This window comes from Somniosus microcephalus, chromosome 22, assembly GCF_052327205.1.
Source record: "Somniosus microcephalus isolate GS21.2 chromosome 22, FLI_Smic_1.0, whole genome shotgun sequence".
Taxonomy (NCBI): domain Eukaryota; kingdom Metazoa; phylum Chordata; class Chondrichthyes; order Squaliformes; family Somniosidae; genus Somniosus; species Somniosus microcephalus.
The window spans coordinates 48,298,376-48,316,276 of NC_141008.1; the positions used below are offsets into that span (position 1 = coordinate 48,298,376).

General features: G+C 50.9%; 1 protein-coding gene across 2 annotated transcripts; it reads right to left on the reverse strand.

Moving 5' to 3' along the window:
- Positions 1–4,726: 4,726 nt before the first annotated feature.
- vtna (vitronectin a) lies at positions 4,727–16,758 on the reverse strand. 2 transcript variants are annotated; one of them, XM_085964666.1, is made up of 8 exons: positions 16,652–16,758; positions 14,316–14,432; positions 11,648–12,010; positions 10,596–10,735; positions 9,158–9,314; positions 8,914–9,066; positions 5,697–5,933; positions 4,727–5,009 (listed from the first exon to the last, which is right to left on the reverse strand). In XM_085964666.1, the coding sequence occupies exons 1-8, from the start codon at positions 16,710–16,712 to the stop codon at positions 4,897–4,899; spliced, it is 1,341 nt and encodes a 446-aa protein (XP_085820792.1). In that variant the 5' UTR covers positions 16,713–16,758; the 3' UTR covers positions 4,727–4,896. The 2 variants fall into 2 exon arrangements, with proteins under 2 accessions (XP_085820792.1, XP_085820793.1); XM_085964667.1 differs by lacking the exon at positions 8,914–9,066.
- Between the last annotated feature and the right edge of the window lie 1,143 nt (positions 16,759–17,901).

Sequence of the window (17,901 nt, forward strand, 5' to 3'; positions counted from 1 at the left end):
TCTTATGGAGGCAGCGTTGGTGGTACCTCTCCAGTGCTTTGAGGTGCCTGCTGTACATGGTCCATGTCTCTGAGGCATACAGCAGGGCGGGTATCACTGCTGCTCTGTAGACCATGAGCTTAGTTCTGGGTTTGAGGTGCTGGTCTTCAAACACTCTCTTCCTCAGGCGACCGAAGGCTGCACTGGCACACTGAAGGCAGTGTTGGACTTCGTCATTGATGTCTGCCCTTGTTGACAGTAGGCTCCCGAGGAATGGCAATTGGTCCACGTTGTCCAAGGCCTCGTTGTAGATTTTGATAATCGGGGGACAGTACTGTGTGGCGCGGGCAGGTTGGTAGAAGACCTTTGTCTTACGGATGTTTAGGCCCATGCTCTCGTACGCTTCGGTGAAGGTGTTGACAATGGTTTGGACTTCAACCTCCGAGTGTGCGCAGACGCAAGCATCATCTGCATACTGTAATTTGACGACAGAGGATGGGACGACCTTGGATCTGGACTGGAGGCGACGGAGGTTGAACAGTTTCCCGTTTGTTCTGTAAATTAGCTCCACTCCAGCGTGGAGCTTACTGAGGGTGAGATGGAGCATTGCAGCAAGGAAGATCGAGAAGAGCGTTGGTGCGATGACACAGCCTTGCTTGACCCCGGTCCGTACGTGAATTGGGTCTGTGGTGGAACCATTGGTCAGGATCACGGCTTGCATGTCATCATGAAGCAGGCGGAGGATGGTGGCAAACTTTTGAGAGCGGCTGAATTTGAGGAGGACACTCCATAATCCCTCGCGGTTGACAGTGTCAAAGGCCTTTGTGAGGTCAAAGAAGGCCAAGTACAGCGGTTGGTGCTGTTCCCTGCATTTCTCTTGTAATTGACGTGCGGTGAAGATCATGTCCATTGTGCCCCTTAGTGGGCAGAATCCACATTGCGACTCTGATCTCATTGAATGGCAGAACAGGGAGAAGACTACTTTAGATCTGGTAATGTGTAACGAGGCTGGATTAATTAATGATCTCAAAGTGAAGGAGCATGGTATAATTTCAAATTCAATTTGAGGGTGAGAAAGCTAGGTCTCAAACTAGTGTCCTGAACTTAAACAAAGGTAATTACAAAGGTATGAAGACAGACTTGATTAAAGTGGACTGGGAAAACATATTACAGGGTAAGAATGTAGAAAAGCAGTGGCAAACATTTAGGGAGATATTTCATAATTTTCAGCAAAGATATATTCCAGTGAGAAAGAAAGGCTCTAAGAGAAGGATGAACCATCCGTGGCTAACTAAGGAAGTAAAGGATGGTATCAAATTGAAAACAAAAACATACAATGTTGCGAAGAATAGTGGAAGGCCAGAGGATTGGGAAATTTTTAAAAAGCGGCAAAGGATGACTAAAAAAATGAAGAGAGAAGATAGCTTATGAGAGTAAGCTAGCAAGAAATATAAAAACAGACAGTAAGAGCTTCTACAGGTATATAAAAAGGAAGAGAGTAGCTAAAGTAAACGTTGGTCCCCTAGAGGATGAGTCTGGGGAATTAATAATGGGAAACAGGGAAATGGCGGAGACCTTGAACAAATATTTTGTATTGGTGAAGACACTAAAAGCATCCCAATAATGGATAATCAAGGGGCTATTCGGGTGGGGCGGGGGGGAAACTTAAAACAATCACTGTCACTAGAGAGAAAGTATTAGGCAAACTAATGGGACTAAAGGTGGACAAGTCCCCTGGACCCGATGGCCTGCATCCTAGAGTCTTAAAAGAGGTGGCTGCAGAGATATTGGATGCATTGGTTGTAATCTACCAAAATTCCCTGGATTCTGGAGAGGTCCCAGCAGACTGGAAAACCGCAAATGTAACACCCCTATTTAAGAAAGGAGGGAGACAGAAAGCAGGCAACTATCGACCAGTTAGCCTAACATCTGTCATTGGGAAATGCTGGAGTCCATCATTAAGGAAGTGGTAGCAGGACATTTAGAAAATCATAATATAGTCAAGCAGAGTCAGCATGGTTTTATGAAAGGGAAATCATGTCTAACAAATTTGCTGGAGTTCTTTGAGGATGTAACGAGCTGAGTGGATAAAGGGGAACCAGTAGATGTCGAGTATTTGAATTTCCAGAAGGCATTCGATAAGGTGCCATATAAAAGGTTACTGCACAAGATAAGAGCTCACGGGGTTGGGGGTAATATATATATTAGCATGGATAGAGGATTGGCTAACTAACAGAAAACAGAGAGTCGGGATAAATGGGTCATTTTCAAGATGGCAAACTGTAACTAGTGGGGTGCCGCAGGGATCAGTGCTGGGGCCTCAACTATTTACAATCTATATTAATGACTTGGATGAAGGGACTGAGTGTAATGTAGCCAAATTTGCTGATGATACAAAGTTAGGTGGGAAAGCAAATTGTGTGGAGGATGCAAAGAATCTCCAAAGGGATATAGATAGGCTAAGTGAGTGGGCAAAAATCTGGCAGCTGGAGTTTAATGTGGGAAAATGCGAGGTTAGCCACTTTGGTAGGAAAAATAAAAAAGCAAATTATTATTTAAATAGAGAAAGATTACAAAATGCTGAGGTACAGAGGGATCTGGGGGTCCTTGTACATGAATCACAAAAAGTTAGCATGCAGGTACAGCAAGTAATTAGGAAGGCAAATGGAATGTTGGCCTTTATTGCAAAGGGAATGGAATATAAAAGTAGGGAAGTCCTGTTACAACTGTACAGGGCGTTGGTGAGACCACACCTGGAGTACTGCGTACAGTTTTGGTCTCCTTATTTAAGGATATACTTGCATTGGAGGCAGTTCAGAAACGATTCACTGGGTTGATTCTGGAGATGAAGGGGTTGTTTTATGAAAAATGGTTGAGCAGTTTGGCCTAAACTCATTGGAGTTTAGAAGAATGAGAGGGGATCTTATTGAAACATATAAGATTCTGAAGGGGCTTGACAGGGTAGATGCAGAGAGGATGTTTCCCCTCATGGGGGAATCTAGAACTAGGGGGCATAATTTCAGAATAAGGGGTCGCCCATTTAAAACGGAGATGAGGAGGAATTTCTTCTCTCAGAGGGCCGTGAATCTTTGGAATTCTCTTCCCCAGAGAGCTGTAGGGGCTGGGCCATTGAATATATTTAAGGTGGAGATAGACAGATTTTTGAATGATAAGGGAGTCAAGGGTTATGGGGAGCGGGCAGGGAAGTGGAGTTGAGGGCAAGATCAGATCAGCCATGATCCTATTGAATGGTAGAGCAGGCTCGAGGGGCTAAATTACCTACTCCTGCTCCTACATCTTATGTTCTTATGTTTATGTAACAGTCTCGAGGGGCTGAACGGCCTCCTCCTGCTCCTAAAATCCAGGAGATTACTTACTGTCAGGACTGCTGTGCAACTACACCTCAAAGATCCCACGGCCACTATTCGAAGAAGAGCAGGGGAATTAACCCTGGTGTCCTGGGGCTAATATTTATCCCTCAACCAACATCGTTAAAAAAAACAGATTATCTGGTCATTAACTCATTGCTGTTTGTGGGACCTTGCTGTGCGCAAATTGGGTGCCGCATTTCCTGCATTACAACAGTGACTACACTTCAAAAAGTGCGTTATTGGCTGTAAAGCGCTTTGGGACGTCCTGAGGTCGTGAAAGGCGCTATAGAAATGCAAGTCTTTCTTTCTGTTGAAGTTGCATATGTGTGACAAAGAGACTAACCCTCCAAACCTCCCCCCCCCCCACCTTGAGATCAATGGCTTGCCCTTCTGAGGCAATGTTAAGGAAGTTGGGCTTTGGAAACAAGAAAATGTCATTAACGTTTTTAAGTCGCTGAAGGGAACTGAGAAAACTGGACTAAGCATATTGTTCCCTGTGGGGAGAAGGGTTCAAATCGCACAAGTTAAAATGAGGAAGTTCAAAGTAAAAAGGGAAGTTAGTGGTAACTATTTCACTCAATGAGTAACCGAGGTCCAGAATAACTTGTCAGTGAAGGCCCTGGAAGAGAACAGTAGAAAGGGAATTAGGTGTTTCTGGAGGGACAGAAGGTGGGTAGGTGGTGTTGGGGGATATGGGGAGGTGGGTGGGTGGGTGGGGTTGGGGATATGGGGAGAAGGTGGGTAGGTGGGGGTTGTGGGTATGGGGAGAAGGTGGGTAGGTGGGATTGGGGGATATGGGGAGAAGGTGGGATTGGGGGATATGGGGAGAAGGTGGGTGGGTGGGGTTGGGGGATATGGGGAGAAGGTGGGTAGGTGGGATTGGGGGATATGGGGAGAAGGTGGGTGGGTGGGGTTGGGGGATATGGGGAGAAGGTGGGTAGGTGGGATTGGGGGATATGGGGAGAAGGTGGGTGGGTGGGGTTGGGGGATATGGGGAGAAGGTGGGATTGGGGGATATGGGGAGAAGGTGGGTAGGTGGTGTTGGGGGATATGGGGAGAAGGTGGGTAGGTGGTGTTGGGGGATATGGGGAGAAGGTGGGTAGGTGGGATTGGGGGATATGGGGAGAAGGTGGGTAGGTGGTGTTGGGGGATATGGGGAGAAGGTGGGTAGGTGGTGTTGGGGGATATGGGGAGAAGGTGGGTAGGTGGTGTTGGGGGATATGGGGAGGTGGGTGGGGTTGGGGGATATGGGGAGGTGGGTGGGGTTGGGGGAAAAACCTCCCCATATTTTATGTTGGTTTCGCCTCTCCCTGATGAATACTGTCACACTGAGAACAAAGCTTTTATTTTAATGCTTGAAAATGATCGACTCTGAGGCGAGTTATTCTGCCTTTATTTCCTCGTTTACTGATTTTTTACATTGATCGGTCATTGACTGGTATATTCACATATAACAGGTAGTCGAGGCTGTTTTCATAATGGAATTAAGGCCCGTCTGTCCATGATTGTGGAAATGGCGATTCCTCCCACTGTTCCGGCCCTGGCTTTATTCATGCGACACCTCCTCGCACTTGAACCAGTACCTGGCGATGGATCGCGGGTAAGGGGGTCGAGCAGTAACAACTCGCTTGGTCTCCAGGTCCACTCGGTAATACTTATCTGGAATCAGAGAGTCGGTCAGTTCCTCGTTTATTCGCTTGGGGCTTTGGGCGTGTTTTCCCGCTGTTTGGGGTTTGGACCCTGCCTGGGCCTAATTGTGACTCCAGTCCCACACCAACGTGGCTTGACAGCCCTCTGAAGTGGCCGAGCGAGCCACTAGGTTCTGAAGGCCCACCACCACCTTCTCAGGGCAACTGGGGATGGCCAATAAATGCCGGCCTTGCCAGCGACGCTAACATCCCGAGAATTAATATTTCTTCAATAAACCCTACTGAGCTCGAGGACTCAGATGCGATCCCCAGGATCTGTGGGTCGTTACGACGCTATGAGTGGCTGTAATGTCCCTGGGTTTGAGGGCGGGGTTGGGGGGAGTGAGACAGCCAGGGTTCCCATTCCTGACCCCCGACCCAGTGACCTGTGACCCAGTGACCCCCCCCCCGATGGAAAGTGCACAGGTCAACATTGGCCAAGGGCAGGATTCTGGGCCCCGTTGTGAAGCCCTCTGTGGAAAGATAGCTCAATGTCTGAGCTCACACTGTTGGGGACGGGGCAATGTACTGGAGGGTGTCTGCCCCCCGCCCACCCACCCCCAACATCACAGCACGAGTCAGCGCCTTCAGAAAAGGAGGTTGGGGGTTGATGGAGGAACAACGTTTAAAACAAGAGAGATGGAACTTCACACGTTACCATTCACGAAGAAGTAGACACTCTGGCTGGGGATCATCGAGAACAGGTCCGTTTCCATGCTGGAGGAGTACTTCCGCCGCCGTCCATTGTATCGGTTCCTCCGCAAATATTTCCACTTCCTCCGGCTGTTTCCCCAGAATTGGCGGATCAGGAAGAGCTTCCCGATCACGGCCGAGTCCACGTGATCCGGGAGCCCACGCCAGTCGCGTCTGATGGAACGAGCTGTGGTGGTGCCGGCTGAAAGGCAGAGCATGGGGCGGGAGTCAGTTTGACCGAGCAGGAGGGAGGAGGGGAAGGCGGCCTTCAGCCCAAACGTCAGGACCATCCGCAGTCTGCAGCTGCAAGCCCAGAGTCCGAGCCTGGAGCAGAGAGTCTGACTCCGTTCCTCTCTGGAATCAGCTGGCGTCCTGACTCTGGATCTGCAACGTACCTTTAACACCCAACTCTTTGACCAAGCCTTTGGTCGCCCTTCCTAATATCTCCTTAGAACATAAGAACATAAGACGTAGGAGCAGGAGTAGGTCATTTGGCCCCTCGAGCCTGCTCCGCCATTCAATAAGATCATGGCTGATCTGATCTTGGCCTCAACTCCACTTCCCTGCCCGCTCCCCATAACCCTGGACTCCCTTATCGTTCAAAAATCTGTCTATCTCCACCTTAAATATATTCAATGGCCCAGCCTCTACAGCTCTCTGGGGAAGAGAATTCCAAAGATTCACGACCCTCTGAGGGAAGAAATTCCTCCTCATTTCCGATTTAAATATGTGCTCCCTTATTCTGAAACTATGCCCCCTAGTTCTAGATTCCCCCACGAGGGGAAACATCCTCTCAGCATCTACCCTGTCAAGCCCCCTCAGAATCTTATATGTTTCAATAAGATCCCCTCTCATTCTTCTAAACTCCAATGAGTATTGGCCCAACCTGCTCAACCTTTCCTCATAAGACAACCCCTTTATCTCCGGAATCAACCTCGTGAACCTTCTCTGAACTGCCTCCAATGCAAGTATATCTTTCCTTAAATAAGGAGACCAAAACTGTATGCAGTACTCCAGGTGTGGTCTCACCAACGCCCTGTACAGTTGTAACAGAACTTCCCTACTTTTATACTCCATTCCCTTTGCAATAAAGGCCAACATTCCATTTGCCTTCCAAATTACTTGCTGTACCTGCATGCTAACTTTTAGTGCCTCATAGAATCATGGGGGGGGGGGGGGGGTGGAATTTAACCCCCAAAAATGGTCGGGTTGGGGTCAGGTAGGACACTAAAATTTTTAAAATCTCAAACCCAACCCGCCCACTTCCGTGATTAACGGAGGTTGGATGGGGGGGCAAGCGACCAATCCACTCCCAGGAGCCGGGTTGTCCATTTAAATATTACAAGGAGGCTGCCTGCCTGAGATTTAACCTGTCTTACTGGTTTAACCCTGGCTTCAGGAAACCCGGCAGCTAAAGGGAGGCGAGGACAGCTTCGTGGAGAAGGTGAGCGCCTTTCCAGCACTGCCTGTGGGCCAGGAGGAGCAGGAGTGCTTCCCCCCGACCCCTCTAAACTTACCTCCTTCCCTGCCCGCCATCAGACAACCACCCCACCTGCGATCGGAACCCCCCCGCGATCAGGGATCAGACCCCCCCCCCCACTGCGATCGGAACCCCCCGCGATCGGGGATCGGACCCCCCTCCCCCCGTGATTGAAACCCCCCGTGATCGGGGATCAGAACCCCCCTCCCACCGCGATCGGAACCCCCCGCGATCGGGGATCGGACCGCCCCTCCCACCACGATCGGAACCCCCCGCGATCGGGGATCGGACCTCCCTCCCCCCGTGATCGGAACCCCCCGCGATCGGGGATCGGACCTCCCTCCCCCCGTGATCGGAACCCCCCGCGATTGGGGATCGGACCTCCCTCCCCCCGTGATCGGAACCCCCCGCGATCGGGGATCGGACCGCCCTCACACCGTGATCGGAACCCCCCGCGATCGGGGATCGGACCTCCCTCCCCCCGTGATCGGAACCCCCCGCGATCGGGGATCGGACCGCCCTCACACCGCAATTGGAACCCCCTCCCACCACGATTGGACCCCCCTCCCACCCCGAGATCGCAACCGCCCCCCCCCCCACAATCAGAGCCCCCACCTCAAAGTTGGACCCCCCCTGGGGTCACTTCCCCCCCACCCTCCCAGGGATTGGTGACCTCCGCCCCCCCCCCCCCAACAGTTCCGGGCATGCCTCTCCTCATATTCCCACTAACCCACCTGCCCTTCTTACCCGGTCAGGGCCTACATGTGACTCCAGTCCCACACCAACATGGTTGACTCTTAGCTGCCCTGCAAACCACTATCAGCAACTTCTCAAGGGCAACTAGGGACGGGCAATAAATGTCGGTCTTGCCAGTGACACCCACATCCCGAGAATTAATAATAATTAAAAAACAAGATAATTCTCTTATCTCCAACCTCTACCTTCTCTCATAAGACTTTCTTCAAAGTTATCGACACCATTGCAGTCAGCGGTCTTTTCAACTTTCCTTTTCTGTTCTTGCCATGTTGCTCCATCTCCCTACATCCTCACCGTGTCGATACAGGAACATAAGAGGAGTAGGCCATTCAGCCCCTCGAGCCTGCTACGCCTTTCAATGAGATCATGGCTGATCTGTATCAAGACTCTTTGCTCGGTTTCCTACTGGAACTATGAGTTATTGACGACATGAGGTGTGGCGAGTGCAGCGAGCTCGGGAGGAACAGGTGACTGTGGACCTCGTGGTTCCTAAAGCTCTCCACCACTGGGGGTTTCACTCACCTCATGTCTGGGTCTGTTGTAGACAAATTGATCGAGATTGATCGCTGTGATTAGTCAACAATTCCATCACCACTGGATTGTGCGACCACCAGGATGGTACAAGGCGAACTAGATAGTCCTTGGCAGGTTTTCATCCCACAATTCCTATGTTTCAAACTCATTCTTCACCAAGCCAGTACCGTTTGATTCATTGCATCCCAAAGAAAGAAAGAAAGATGAGAGATAGAGAAAAAGAAAGTAAAATGGAGAGAGAAATATAAAAACAGAGAGGGAGAGACAGAGAGAGAGAAAGAGAGAGAGAGATAGAAAAAGAGACAGAGTGAAAGACAGAGAGAGAGAGAGAGAGAGAAAGAGATAGAGGGAAAGTGAAAAAGAGAAGCAGGTGTCGAGAATTGAACAAAACAAGCGGGTGTCCAAGGATTACCACGTGGGGGCTCTCCGAAGAGATTGGCGAAGAAATCATCCCAGTTGTTGTCCATGATGGAAGTGTATCTCTGGAAGGGGATGGAGATGGACGAGCTGGCGCAGTCCCGTTGGCTCGGCTGCTGTTTGAAGACGTATTGCCAGTAGGATGCCCCTGGGAAGAAAACAATCGGCCAGGAATTGAATTCAGCTCCCCGCGTCAGTTAAAGGTCAGAGTTTAAGACGGCGAGAATTGACCGCGTTACCTTTGAAGAAATAAACCCGCTCCATTCCATCGATACTGCAGGCGGGCACCGCCAGCGCTGCGTCGATATTGGCCGGAATGCCGGGAAACCCGTTCTTGATCAGCTTTGGGTAACCGTCATCCACGATCCCATTATTAAAGCGCCAGTATGAATCAGCCTAGGGCAGGGGCAGGAGCACCATTAGAAACAGAGTTCCACAAACTAGGAATTCTTCGCTGGAGTAACCTTCTCAAGCAAGCAACACATTTCTTTCCTCTCATTTGGGAGAAGATATCACTGTTCCATCAAACACTCCCTGGGCAGGTACAGCACGGGTTAGATACAGAGTAAAGCTCTCTACACTGTCCCATCAAACACTCCCAGGGCAGGTACAGCACGGGTTAGATACAGAGTAAAGCCCCCTCTACACTGTCCCATCAAACACTCCCAGGGCAGGTACAGCACAGGTTAGATACAGAGTAAAGCTCCCTCTGCACTGTCCCATCAAACACTCCCAAGGCAGGTACAGCACGGGTTAGATACAGAGTAAAGCTCCCTCTACACTGTCCCATCAAACACTCCCAGGGCAGGTACAGCATAGGTTAGATACAGAGTAAAACTGCACTGTATAATGTTGGCATACATTGCTTCATTTGGTAAAGAGATTGCCATAGCAAAAGAGCTGGGTGCAGACAGTCATTCCTGGGGGAGTGGGGTGGGTCACCTGCAGAGCTGTACTCTGCTGCCCGTGTCCTAACTCGCACCAAGTCCCGTTCACCCATCACCCCCTGTGCTCACTGCCCCGTGTCCTAACTCACACCGAGTCCCGTTCACCCATCACCCCTGTGCTCACTGCCCCGTGTCCTAACTCACACCGAGTCCCGTTCACCCATCACCCCTGTGCTCACTGCCCCGTGTCCTAACTCACACCAAGTCCCGTTCACCCATCACCCCTGTGCTCGCTGACCTACATTGGCTCCTGGTCCGGCAACGCCTTGATCTTAAAATTCTCATCCTCGTGTTCAAATCCCTCCATGGCTGCGTCCCTCCCTGTCTCTGTAACTTTCTCCAGCCCCACAACCCTCCGAGATCTCAGCGCTTCCTTCAATTCTGGCCTCTTACACCTCCCTAATTTCCATCCCTCCACCGTATGCGGCCGTGCCTTCAGCTGCCTGGGCCCTAAGCTCCGGAATTCCCTCCCTAAACCTCTCCACTTCTCTTTCCCCCTTTAAGCCGCTCCTTGAAACCTACCTCTTCGACCAAGCTTTTGGTCACCTGTCCTGATATCTCCTTATGTGGCTCGGTGTCAAATTTTGTTTGATAATTGCTCCTGTGAAGCGCCTTGGGATGTTTTATTTGCTATATAAATGCAAGTGTTGTTGTTGCAACCACAACATTTCAAACAGAAAGATAAACAAGAACAATTCAGGATGAGATGCGGGTCCCTTGAACATCAAACCTTGAAAATGTAGGTTTTCCCCTCGCAGTTTATTCGTGTGAAGGCAGCATCGATTGGGCCCGCCACTCCCCACACGTCCTGGATCAGCTTGGGATATCCTGGAACAACACTGTGCTTATCCAGTTCATAAAAGTTTTTCCCTGAAGAGAGAGGAATAACAGGACAGCACAGGTTAGATACTGAGTGAAGCTCCCTCTACACTGTCCCATCAAACACTCCCAGGGCAGGTACAGCACGGGTTAGATACACAGTAAAGCTCCCTCTACACTGTCTCATCAAACACTCCCAGGGCAGGTACAGCACGGGTTAGATACAGAGTAAAGCTCCCTCTACACTGTCCCATCAAACACTCCCAGGGCAGGTACAGCACGGGTTAGATACAGAGTAAAGCTCCCTCTACACTGTCCCATCAAACACTCCCAGGGCAGGTCCAGCACGGGGTTAGATACAGAGTAAAGCTCCCTCTACACTGTCCCATCAAACACTCCCAGGGCAGGTACAGCACGGGTTAGATACAGAGTAAAGCTCTGCCCCAACAATATGGCTGAACCCTCAATGTGACCTCATCAGCTGTCCTGCAGTTGGATCGCGTCAGATGGACAAATGTGTCCCAAGGTGGGGCTGAGTGGGGAGCAGTGTTTGCTGCAGGCACCTGTTGACTGGACACAGACAGCAGCGGTTCCCAAGGGGTAGGGGTTGCATTGGATACGTGTGTAGTCCATGTGCTAGAGCCAACTCCATGGGATCGACCTTACCTTCAACTTAGAGGCATGCCGTCGGGCTGATGTCACTAAGCACGTCTTCACACAAATGGTGGTGGAAATTTGGAACTCTCTCCCCCCCACAAAAAAGCTGTTCAGGCTGGGGGCGCGAGGGGGTCAATTGGAGCGTGCAGAGACTGACAGACGTTTGTTGGGTAAGGGTATTACGGGTTACGGAACCAAGGCGGGTGGATGGAGTTAAGGTCACAGATCAGCCATGATCTGATTAAATGGTGGAACAGGCTCAAGGGGCTGAATGGCCCCCTCCTGGCTCACAATAGCAGATCCTACCCTGGAAAGCAAAGATCGATCCATTCTTGAGGTCGGTGAATGCGTCAAAGGGTCGTTCACTGATACACAGATCGATTGGTTCCGGCTCCGGTTCCGGTTCTGGCTCTGGTTCTGGTTCCGGTTCCGGTTCTGGCTCCGGCTCCGGTTCGGGTTCTGGCTCCGGTTCGGGTTCTGGCTCCGGTTCCGGCTCCGGTTCTGGCTCCAGGTCCGGTTCTGGCTCCGGTTCTGGTTCCGGCTCCGGTTCTGTCTCTGGTTCTAGTTCCACTGTCTCGTTAAGCTGAAGTCCGGAATCATGGTCGGTTGTCGCGATTTCAATCAGTTCATCATACTCATCCTCGGGCATGAGGAACACATCGCCGCGGGCTGGGGATTACAGAGAACGGGAGAAACACCATTAATCCCAACTCGCACATACTTATCATTACCTAATTACAGGTTAGATACAGAGTAAAGCTCCCTCTACACTGTCCAATCAAACATTCCCAGGGCAGGTACAGCACGGGTTAGATACAGAGTAAAGCTCCCTCTACAATGTCGCATCAAACACTCCCAGGGCAGGTAGAGCCTAGGTTAGATATAGAGTAAAGCTCCCTCTACACTGTCCCATCAAACACTCCCGGGGCAGGTACAGCATGGGTTAGATACAGAGTAAAGCTCCCTCTACACTGTCCCATCAAACATTCCCAGGGCAGGTACAGCACGGGTTAGATACAGAGTAAAGCTCCCTCTACAGTGTGCCATCAAACACTCCCAGGACAAGTACAGCCTAGGTTAGATATAGAGTAAAGCTCCCTCTACACTGTCCCATCAAACACTCCCAGGGCAGATACAGCATGGGTTAGATACAGAGTAAAGCTCCCTCTACACTGTCCCAAACACCTTCAGGAACTGTACCCCACTCCAGAGACTTGAATACATAATCCAGGTTGACACTTCCAGTGCAGTACTGAGGGAGTGCTGCACTGTCGGAGGTGCCGTCTTTCAGATGAGATGTTAAAACCGATCCTCCAGGATGTCCAAAGCGCTTTGCAGCGAATAGTATTTTTGAAGTGTAGTCACTGTTGTAAGTTAGGGAAACGCGGCAGCCAATTTGCGCACAGCAAGCTCCCACAAACAGCAACGTGATAATGACCAGATAATCTGTTTTAGTGATGTTGGTTGAGGGATAAATATTGGCCCAGGACACTGGGGAAAACTCTCCTACCTTCTTCAAATAATGTCCCGGGATCTTTTACATCCACCTGAGGGGGCAGACGGGGTCTTGGTTTAACGACTCATACGAAAGACCTCCGACAGTGTAGCGCTCCCTCAGTACTGCATTGGGTGTGATTATGTGCTGGATTATGTGCTCAGGTCTTTGGAGTGGGACTTGAATCCTCGGCCTTCTCAGAGGCGAGAGTGCTACCCACTGAGCCACTGGAGGTAGGAAGACAGTGCAGCGTTCTTGGAAGGGGAGGGGGGTCCATGATTTGGCTGCATGGAGCGTAGAGGGAGCTGAATACGTTTTTTTTTAAATTCCCGGCTTTCTTACTCGCTAATCTCCTGTGGCATTGCCCGTGGGGAGCCTGGGTTCAGGAGCGAGGCCGGGTGTTTTGCTGCTAAAGTGATTAACCTTGGCCTACCCCTTTCAGGCCACTGCTCAGCTGCTCTGTGTGGCGATCTGATCCAATAGGGAACACCCTGAGATCACGAGGCTAATCGCAGTCGCTCAGAGGAGGTTTCTCTAGATTGGCGGCTCCTTGTAAAAACTGTGGCTCCTCCTCTTGGGGAGAGACTGTCAAGGTCAGAAACACCTGCAGGAAGTGACTGGCTTTCTTTTTTTTATACAGGACTGTTCAGTTGTGAGTTGTTAATGTTTTATAAACATGATATTTGAGCCGTTGCTGCTGGAGGCAATGTTTTCAGGCATGACAGACACGCCGGAAATAATGTAGACTAGCAGATCTCCCTCATCATTGGGGAGTCAGTGCATACATTAAAGTGTGACCGTTAAAAGTGTGACAGGGAATAAGTGTGATGCTCACAGGAAGTGTGTACTATATGCAAAACATTTTAAGATATTACAGATGGGCAATGGATAAATAGGTCGAGTGTGAGTGGGTGAGTGTTCCCAATGTGTGTTTGTGTGTGCCAGAGAGCATCTCATGTGAATGCATGTGACTGTTAGTGGGTGTGTATATTTGTACGTGTGTTTGTGTGTGTGTGTGTATGTGTGGGCGCGTGCGTGTGCATGCACACACGTGGGTGTGTGCAATTTCGTGTCTGCGTGTGTGCACATGCGTATGTCTGCAAGTGTGGGTGTGTCTGTATGTCTGCGTGTGTGTGTATCTGAGTGTGTGCGTCTTTGTGTGTGTCTCTGCGAGTGTGAGCGTGTCCGTGAGTGTGTGCATGTCTGAGTGTGAGCGTGTCTGAGTGTGTGAGCGTGTCTGTGAGTGTGTGTGTGTCTGAGTGTGTGTGTGTCTGAGTGTGAGCGTGTCTGAGTGTGTGAGCGTGTCTGAGTGTGTGAGCGTGTCTGAGTGTGTGAGCGTGTCTGAGTGTGTGAGCATGTCTGAGCGTGTGAGCATGTCTGAGTGTGAGCGTGTGTGTGTGTGTCTGAGTGTCTGTACGTGTCTGTGAGTGTGTACGTGTCTGAGTGTGAGCGAGTCTGCCTCTGGCTTTTTTTTATTACCTTTTTTACAAGCAGTCTCGTAATCCTCGCAGCAGCTTTTGTAGAACCTGCACAGACTGTCACACTGACATTTCTCTGAAAGAATGAAGCCCAGATCACAGCGACCGACACAAGACCCTGCAAAACAAGAACACACAGGCAGCAAATCACAAAGAATGGCTCGTTAAGCAGCGCAGCCAAGCAATCTTTGAAGCATGGTCAGTATGTTTCATCGTCAAACGCAGCAGCCATTTTGCGCACAGTGAGATCCCACAAACAGCAAGGAGACAAATGATCCGTTAATCTGTTGTTGGAGGAACCAGAAAACTCTCTGGTCTTCGAATAGTGACAAGAGATATTTAACATTCACTAGAACAGGCAGATGGGGCCTTGGTTTAATGTCTCATCTGAAAGACAGCATCTCTAACAGTGCGGCGCTCCCTCAGTACTGCCCCTCCAACAGTGCGGCGCTCCCTCAGTACTGCCCCTCCGACAGTGCCGCGCTCCCTCAGCGCTGCCCCTCCGACAGTGCGGCGCTCCCTCAGTACTGCCCCTCCGACAGTGCCGCGCTCCCTCAGCGCTGCCCCTCCGACAGTGCGGCGCTCCCTCAGTACTGCCCCTCCGACAGTGCCGCGCTCCCTCAGCGCTGCCCCTCCGACAGTGCCGTGCTCCCTCAGCGCTGCCCCTCCGACAATGCGCGCTCACTCAGCACAGCCCCTCCGACAGTGCGGTGCTCCCTCAGTACTGCCCCTCCGACAGTGCGGCGCTCCCTCAGTACTGCCCCTCCGACAGTGCGCCGCTCCCTCAGCGCTGCCCCTCCGACAGTGCGGCGCTCCCTCAGTACTGCCCCTCCGACAGTGCCGCGCTCCCTCAGCGCTGCCCCTCCGACAGTGCCGTGCTCCCTCAGCGCTGCCCCTCCGACAATGCGCGCTCACTCAGCACAGCCCCTCCGACAGTGCGGTGCTCCCTCAGTACTGCCCCTCCGACAGTGCGGCGCTCCCTCAGTACTGCCCCTCCGACAGTGCGCCGCTCCCTCAGTACTGCCCCTCCGACAGTGCGCCGCTCCCTCAGTACTGCCCCTCCGACAGTGCGGCGCTCCCTCAGTACTGCCCCTCCGACAGTGCGCCGCTCCCTCAGTACTGCCCCTCCGACAGTGCGCCGCTCCCTCAATACTGCACTGGAGTGTCAGCCTGGATTTTGTGTTCTGGAGTCTCTGGAGTGAGACTTGAACCCACAACCTTCTGACTCAGAATCGAGGGTGCTGCCCACTGAACCATGGCTGACATCTTTCTGACTCATGTCCTAGTTTTCATAGTCTGTACGGATCAGCAAATCACTGCCATTGACCTTTCAGTATCTGGGGAGCATTTAATGTTTATTTAAAAACCCCTCCTGCTCCTCGTCACTGCCGCCGCGATCACCGACTCCCACGGGCTGCACTGAAGTTGCTTCCGGTGACTTGCCCTCTAAAGATTTTTAGTCCCCCAAGGTCCCTCGTGAGAAAGCCTACTTTTACATACCTCCATCAACATGGATGATAGCAGGGGGAGGGGTACCACTGTGTGGGGAGAATGGGGAACTCCTCAGCACCTCCCAAACCCGTGACCTCTACCACCTAGAAGGACAAGGACAGCAGGCGCATGGGAACACCATCACCTCCAAGTTACACACCATCCTGACTTGAAAATATATTGGCGTTCCTTCATCGTCGCTGGGTCAAAATCCTAGAACTCCCTCCCTAACGGCACTGTGGGAGCACCTTCACCACACGGACTGCAGCGGTTAAGAAGGCGGCTCACCACTACCTTCTCAAGGGCGATTAGGGATGGGCAATAAATGACGGCCCTGCCAGCGACGCCCACATCCTCAGAATTAATTTTTAAAAAGTAACCTCGTGAGCCCTGCCTCAGAATCGAACCATTTCCGCTCTCCACGCTTGTGATTCCTTTACTTGGAGCGCCTGACTAAACCAGGCCTCGCCGTTGCCCACGGATACCAGGCCTGACTAAACCAGGCCTCGCCGTCGCCCACGGATACCAGGCCTGACTAAACCAGGCCTCGCCGTCGCCCACGGATACCAGGCCTGACTAAACCAGGCCTCGCCTTCGCCCACGGATACCAGGCCTGACTAAACCAGGCCTCGCCGTCGCCCACGAATACCAGGCCTGACTAAACCAGGCCTCGCCTTCGCCCACGGATACCAGGCCTGACTAAACCAGGCCTCGCCTTCGCCCACGGATACCAGGCCTGACTAAACCAGGCCTCGCCTTCGCCCACGGATACCAGGCCTGACTAAACCAGGCCTCGCCTTCGCCCACGGATACCAGGTGGCGAAATTCAGAAAGTGTTTCCGTTACCTCTGTCGGCGGCCACAGCACCGAGGAAGGAGCAGGCGAGCAGGACGATCAGAGGCCTCATGGCTGAAGACAAGATTCTGCTGGACTCTGGAATCGGATTTTGGGATTTAACCACCTCGTGTTTGCTCTGATGGGCAGTTTGTTTAAACTATTCTATTGATTTTCAGTAATGTTTAACGACACGAAGAATCGCATCGATTTTCGTTTTTGTTTTTATAAGTGAAAAAATCTCTTTTAAACGGGGTTGGGCATGAACAGAGAATGAAATGTTATTCTTTTATTGTTTCTTTGAATCTAACTATATTAAGAAATGTATTGTATTCTTGTTGTTGTGGACTCTCCTCCTGAAACCCTTTCGGCCAAAACTTCAGCCCTAAACTCCGGAGCACGCTGCAACGCTACAGGGAAAACTATTTTTGGGAAGTGTTTTTTTTTGCGCTCTTGAATAAACACACGGTTTCCCGTCAAACCTTTAATCTTTAATGACTCAGCAAGATTTCTGTTGCAAAATATGTACAAAATATTGGTTAGGGCCATGGCTAGAGCACATCATTGGATCATACAATGGTTACAGCACAGAAAGAGGTCATTCGGCCCGTTGAGCCCGTGCCGGCTCTCTGCAAGAGCACTTCAGCTCGTCCCACTCCCCCACCCTTTCCCCGCAGCCCTGCAAATTTTTTTCTTTCAGGTACTTATCCAACTCTCTTTTGAAAGCCATGATTGAGTCTGCCTTTCAGGCAGTGCATTCCAGATCCTAACCACTCGCTGAGTAAAAAAGATTTTCCTCATCTCGTCTTTGGTTCTTCTGCCAATCATCTTAAATCTGTGTCCTCTGGTTCTCGACCCTTCCGCCAATGGGAACAGTTTCCCTTTATCTACTCTGTCCAGACCCCTCATGATTTTGAACACCTCTATCAAATCTCCTCTAAATCTTCTCTGCTCCAAGGAGAACAACTCCAGCTTCTCCAATCTAATCACGTAACTGAAGTCCCTGATCCCTGGAACCATTCTTGTAAATCTTTTCTGCACCCTCTCTAAGGCGTCACCTCCCTAAAGTGCGGTGCCCAGAATTGGACACAATACTCCTGTTGAGGCTGAACTAGTGTTTTATACAGGTTCATCATTATTTCCAGGCTTTTGTACTCTCTGCCTCTAATAGAAAGGACGTTATAGGAAGGGCATTAAAGACATTGGGGTTTAGAGTTTCCGGTTTTGGGCGCAATCTGGTCACGAATTGTGCTTGAATTTGG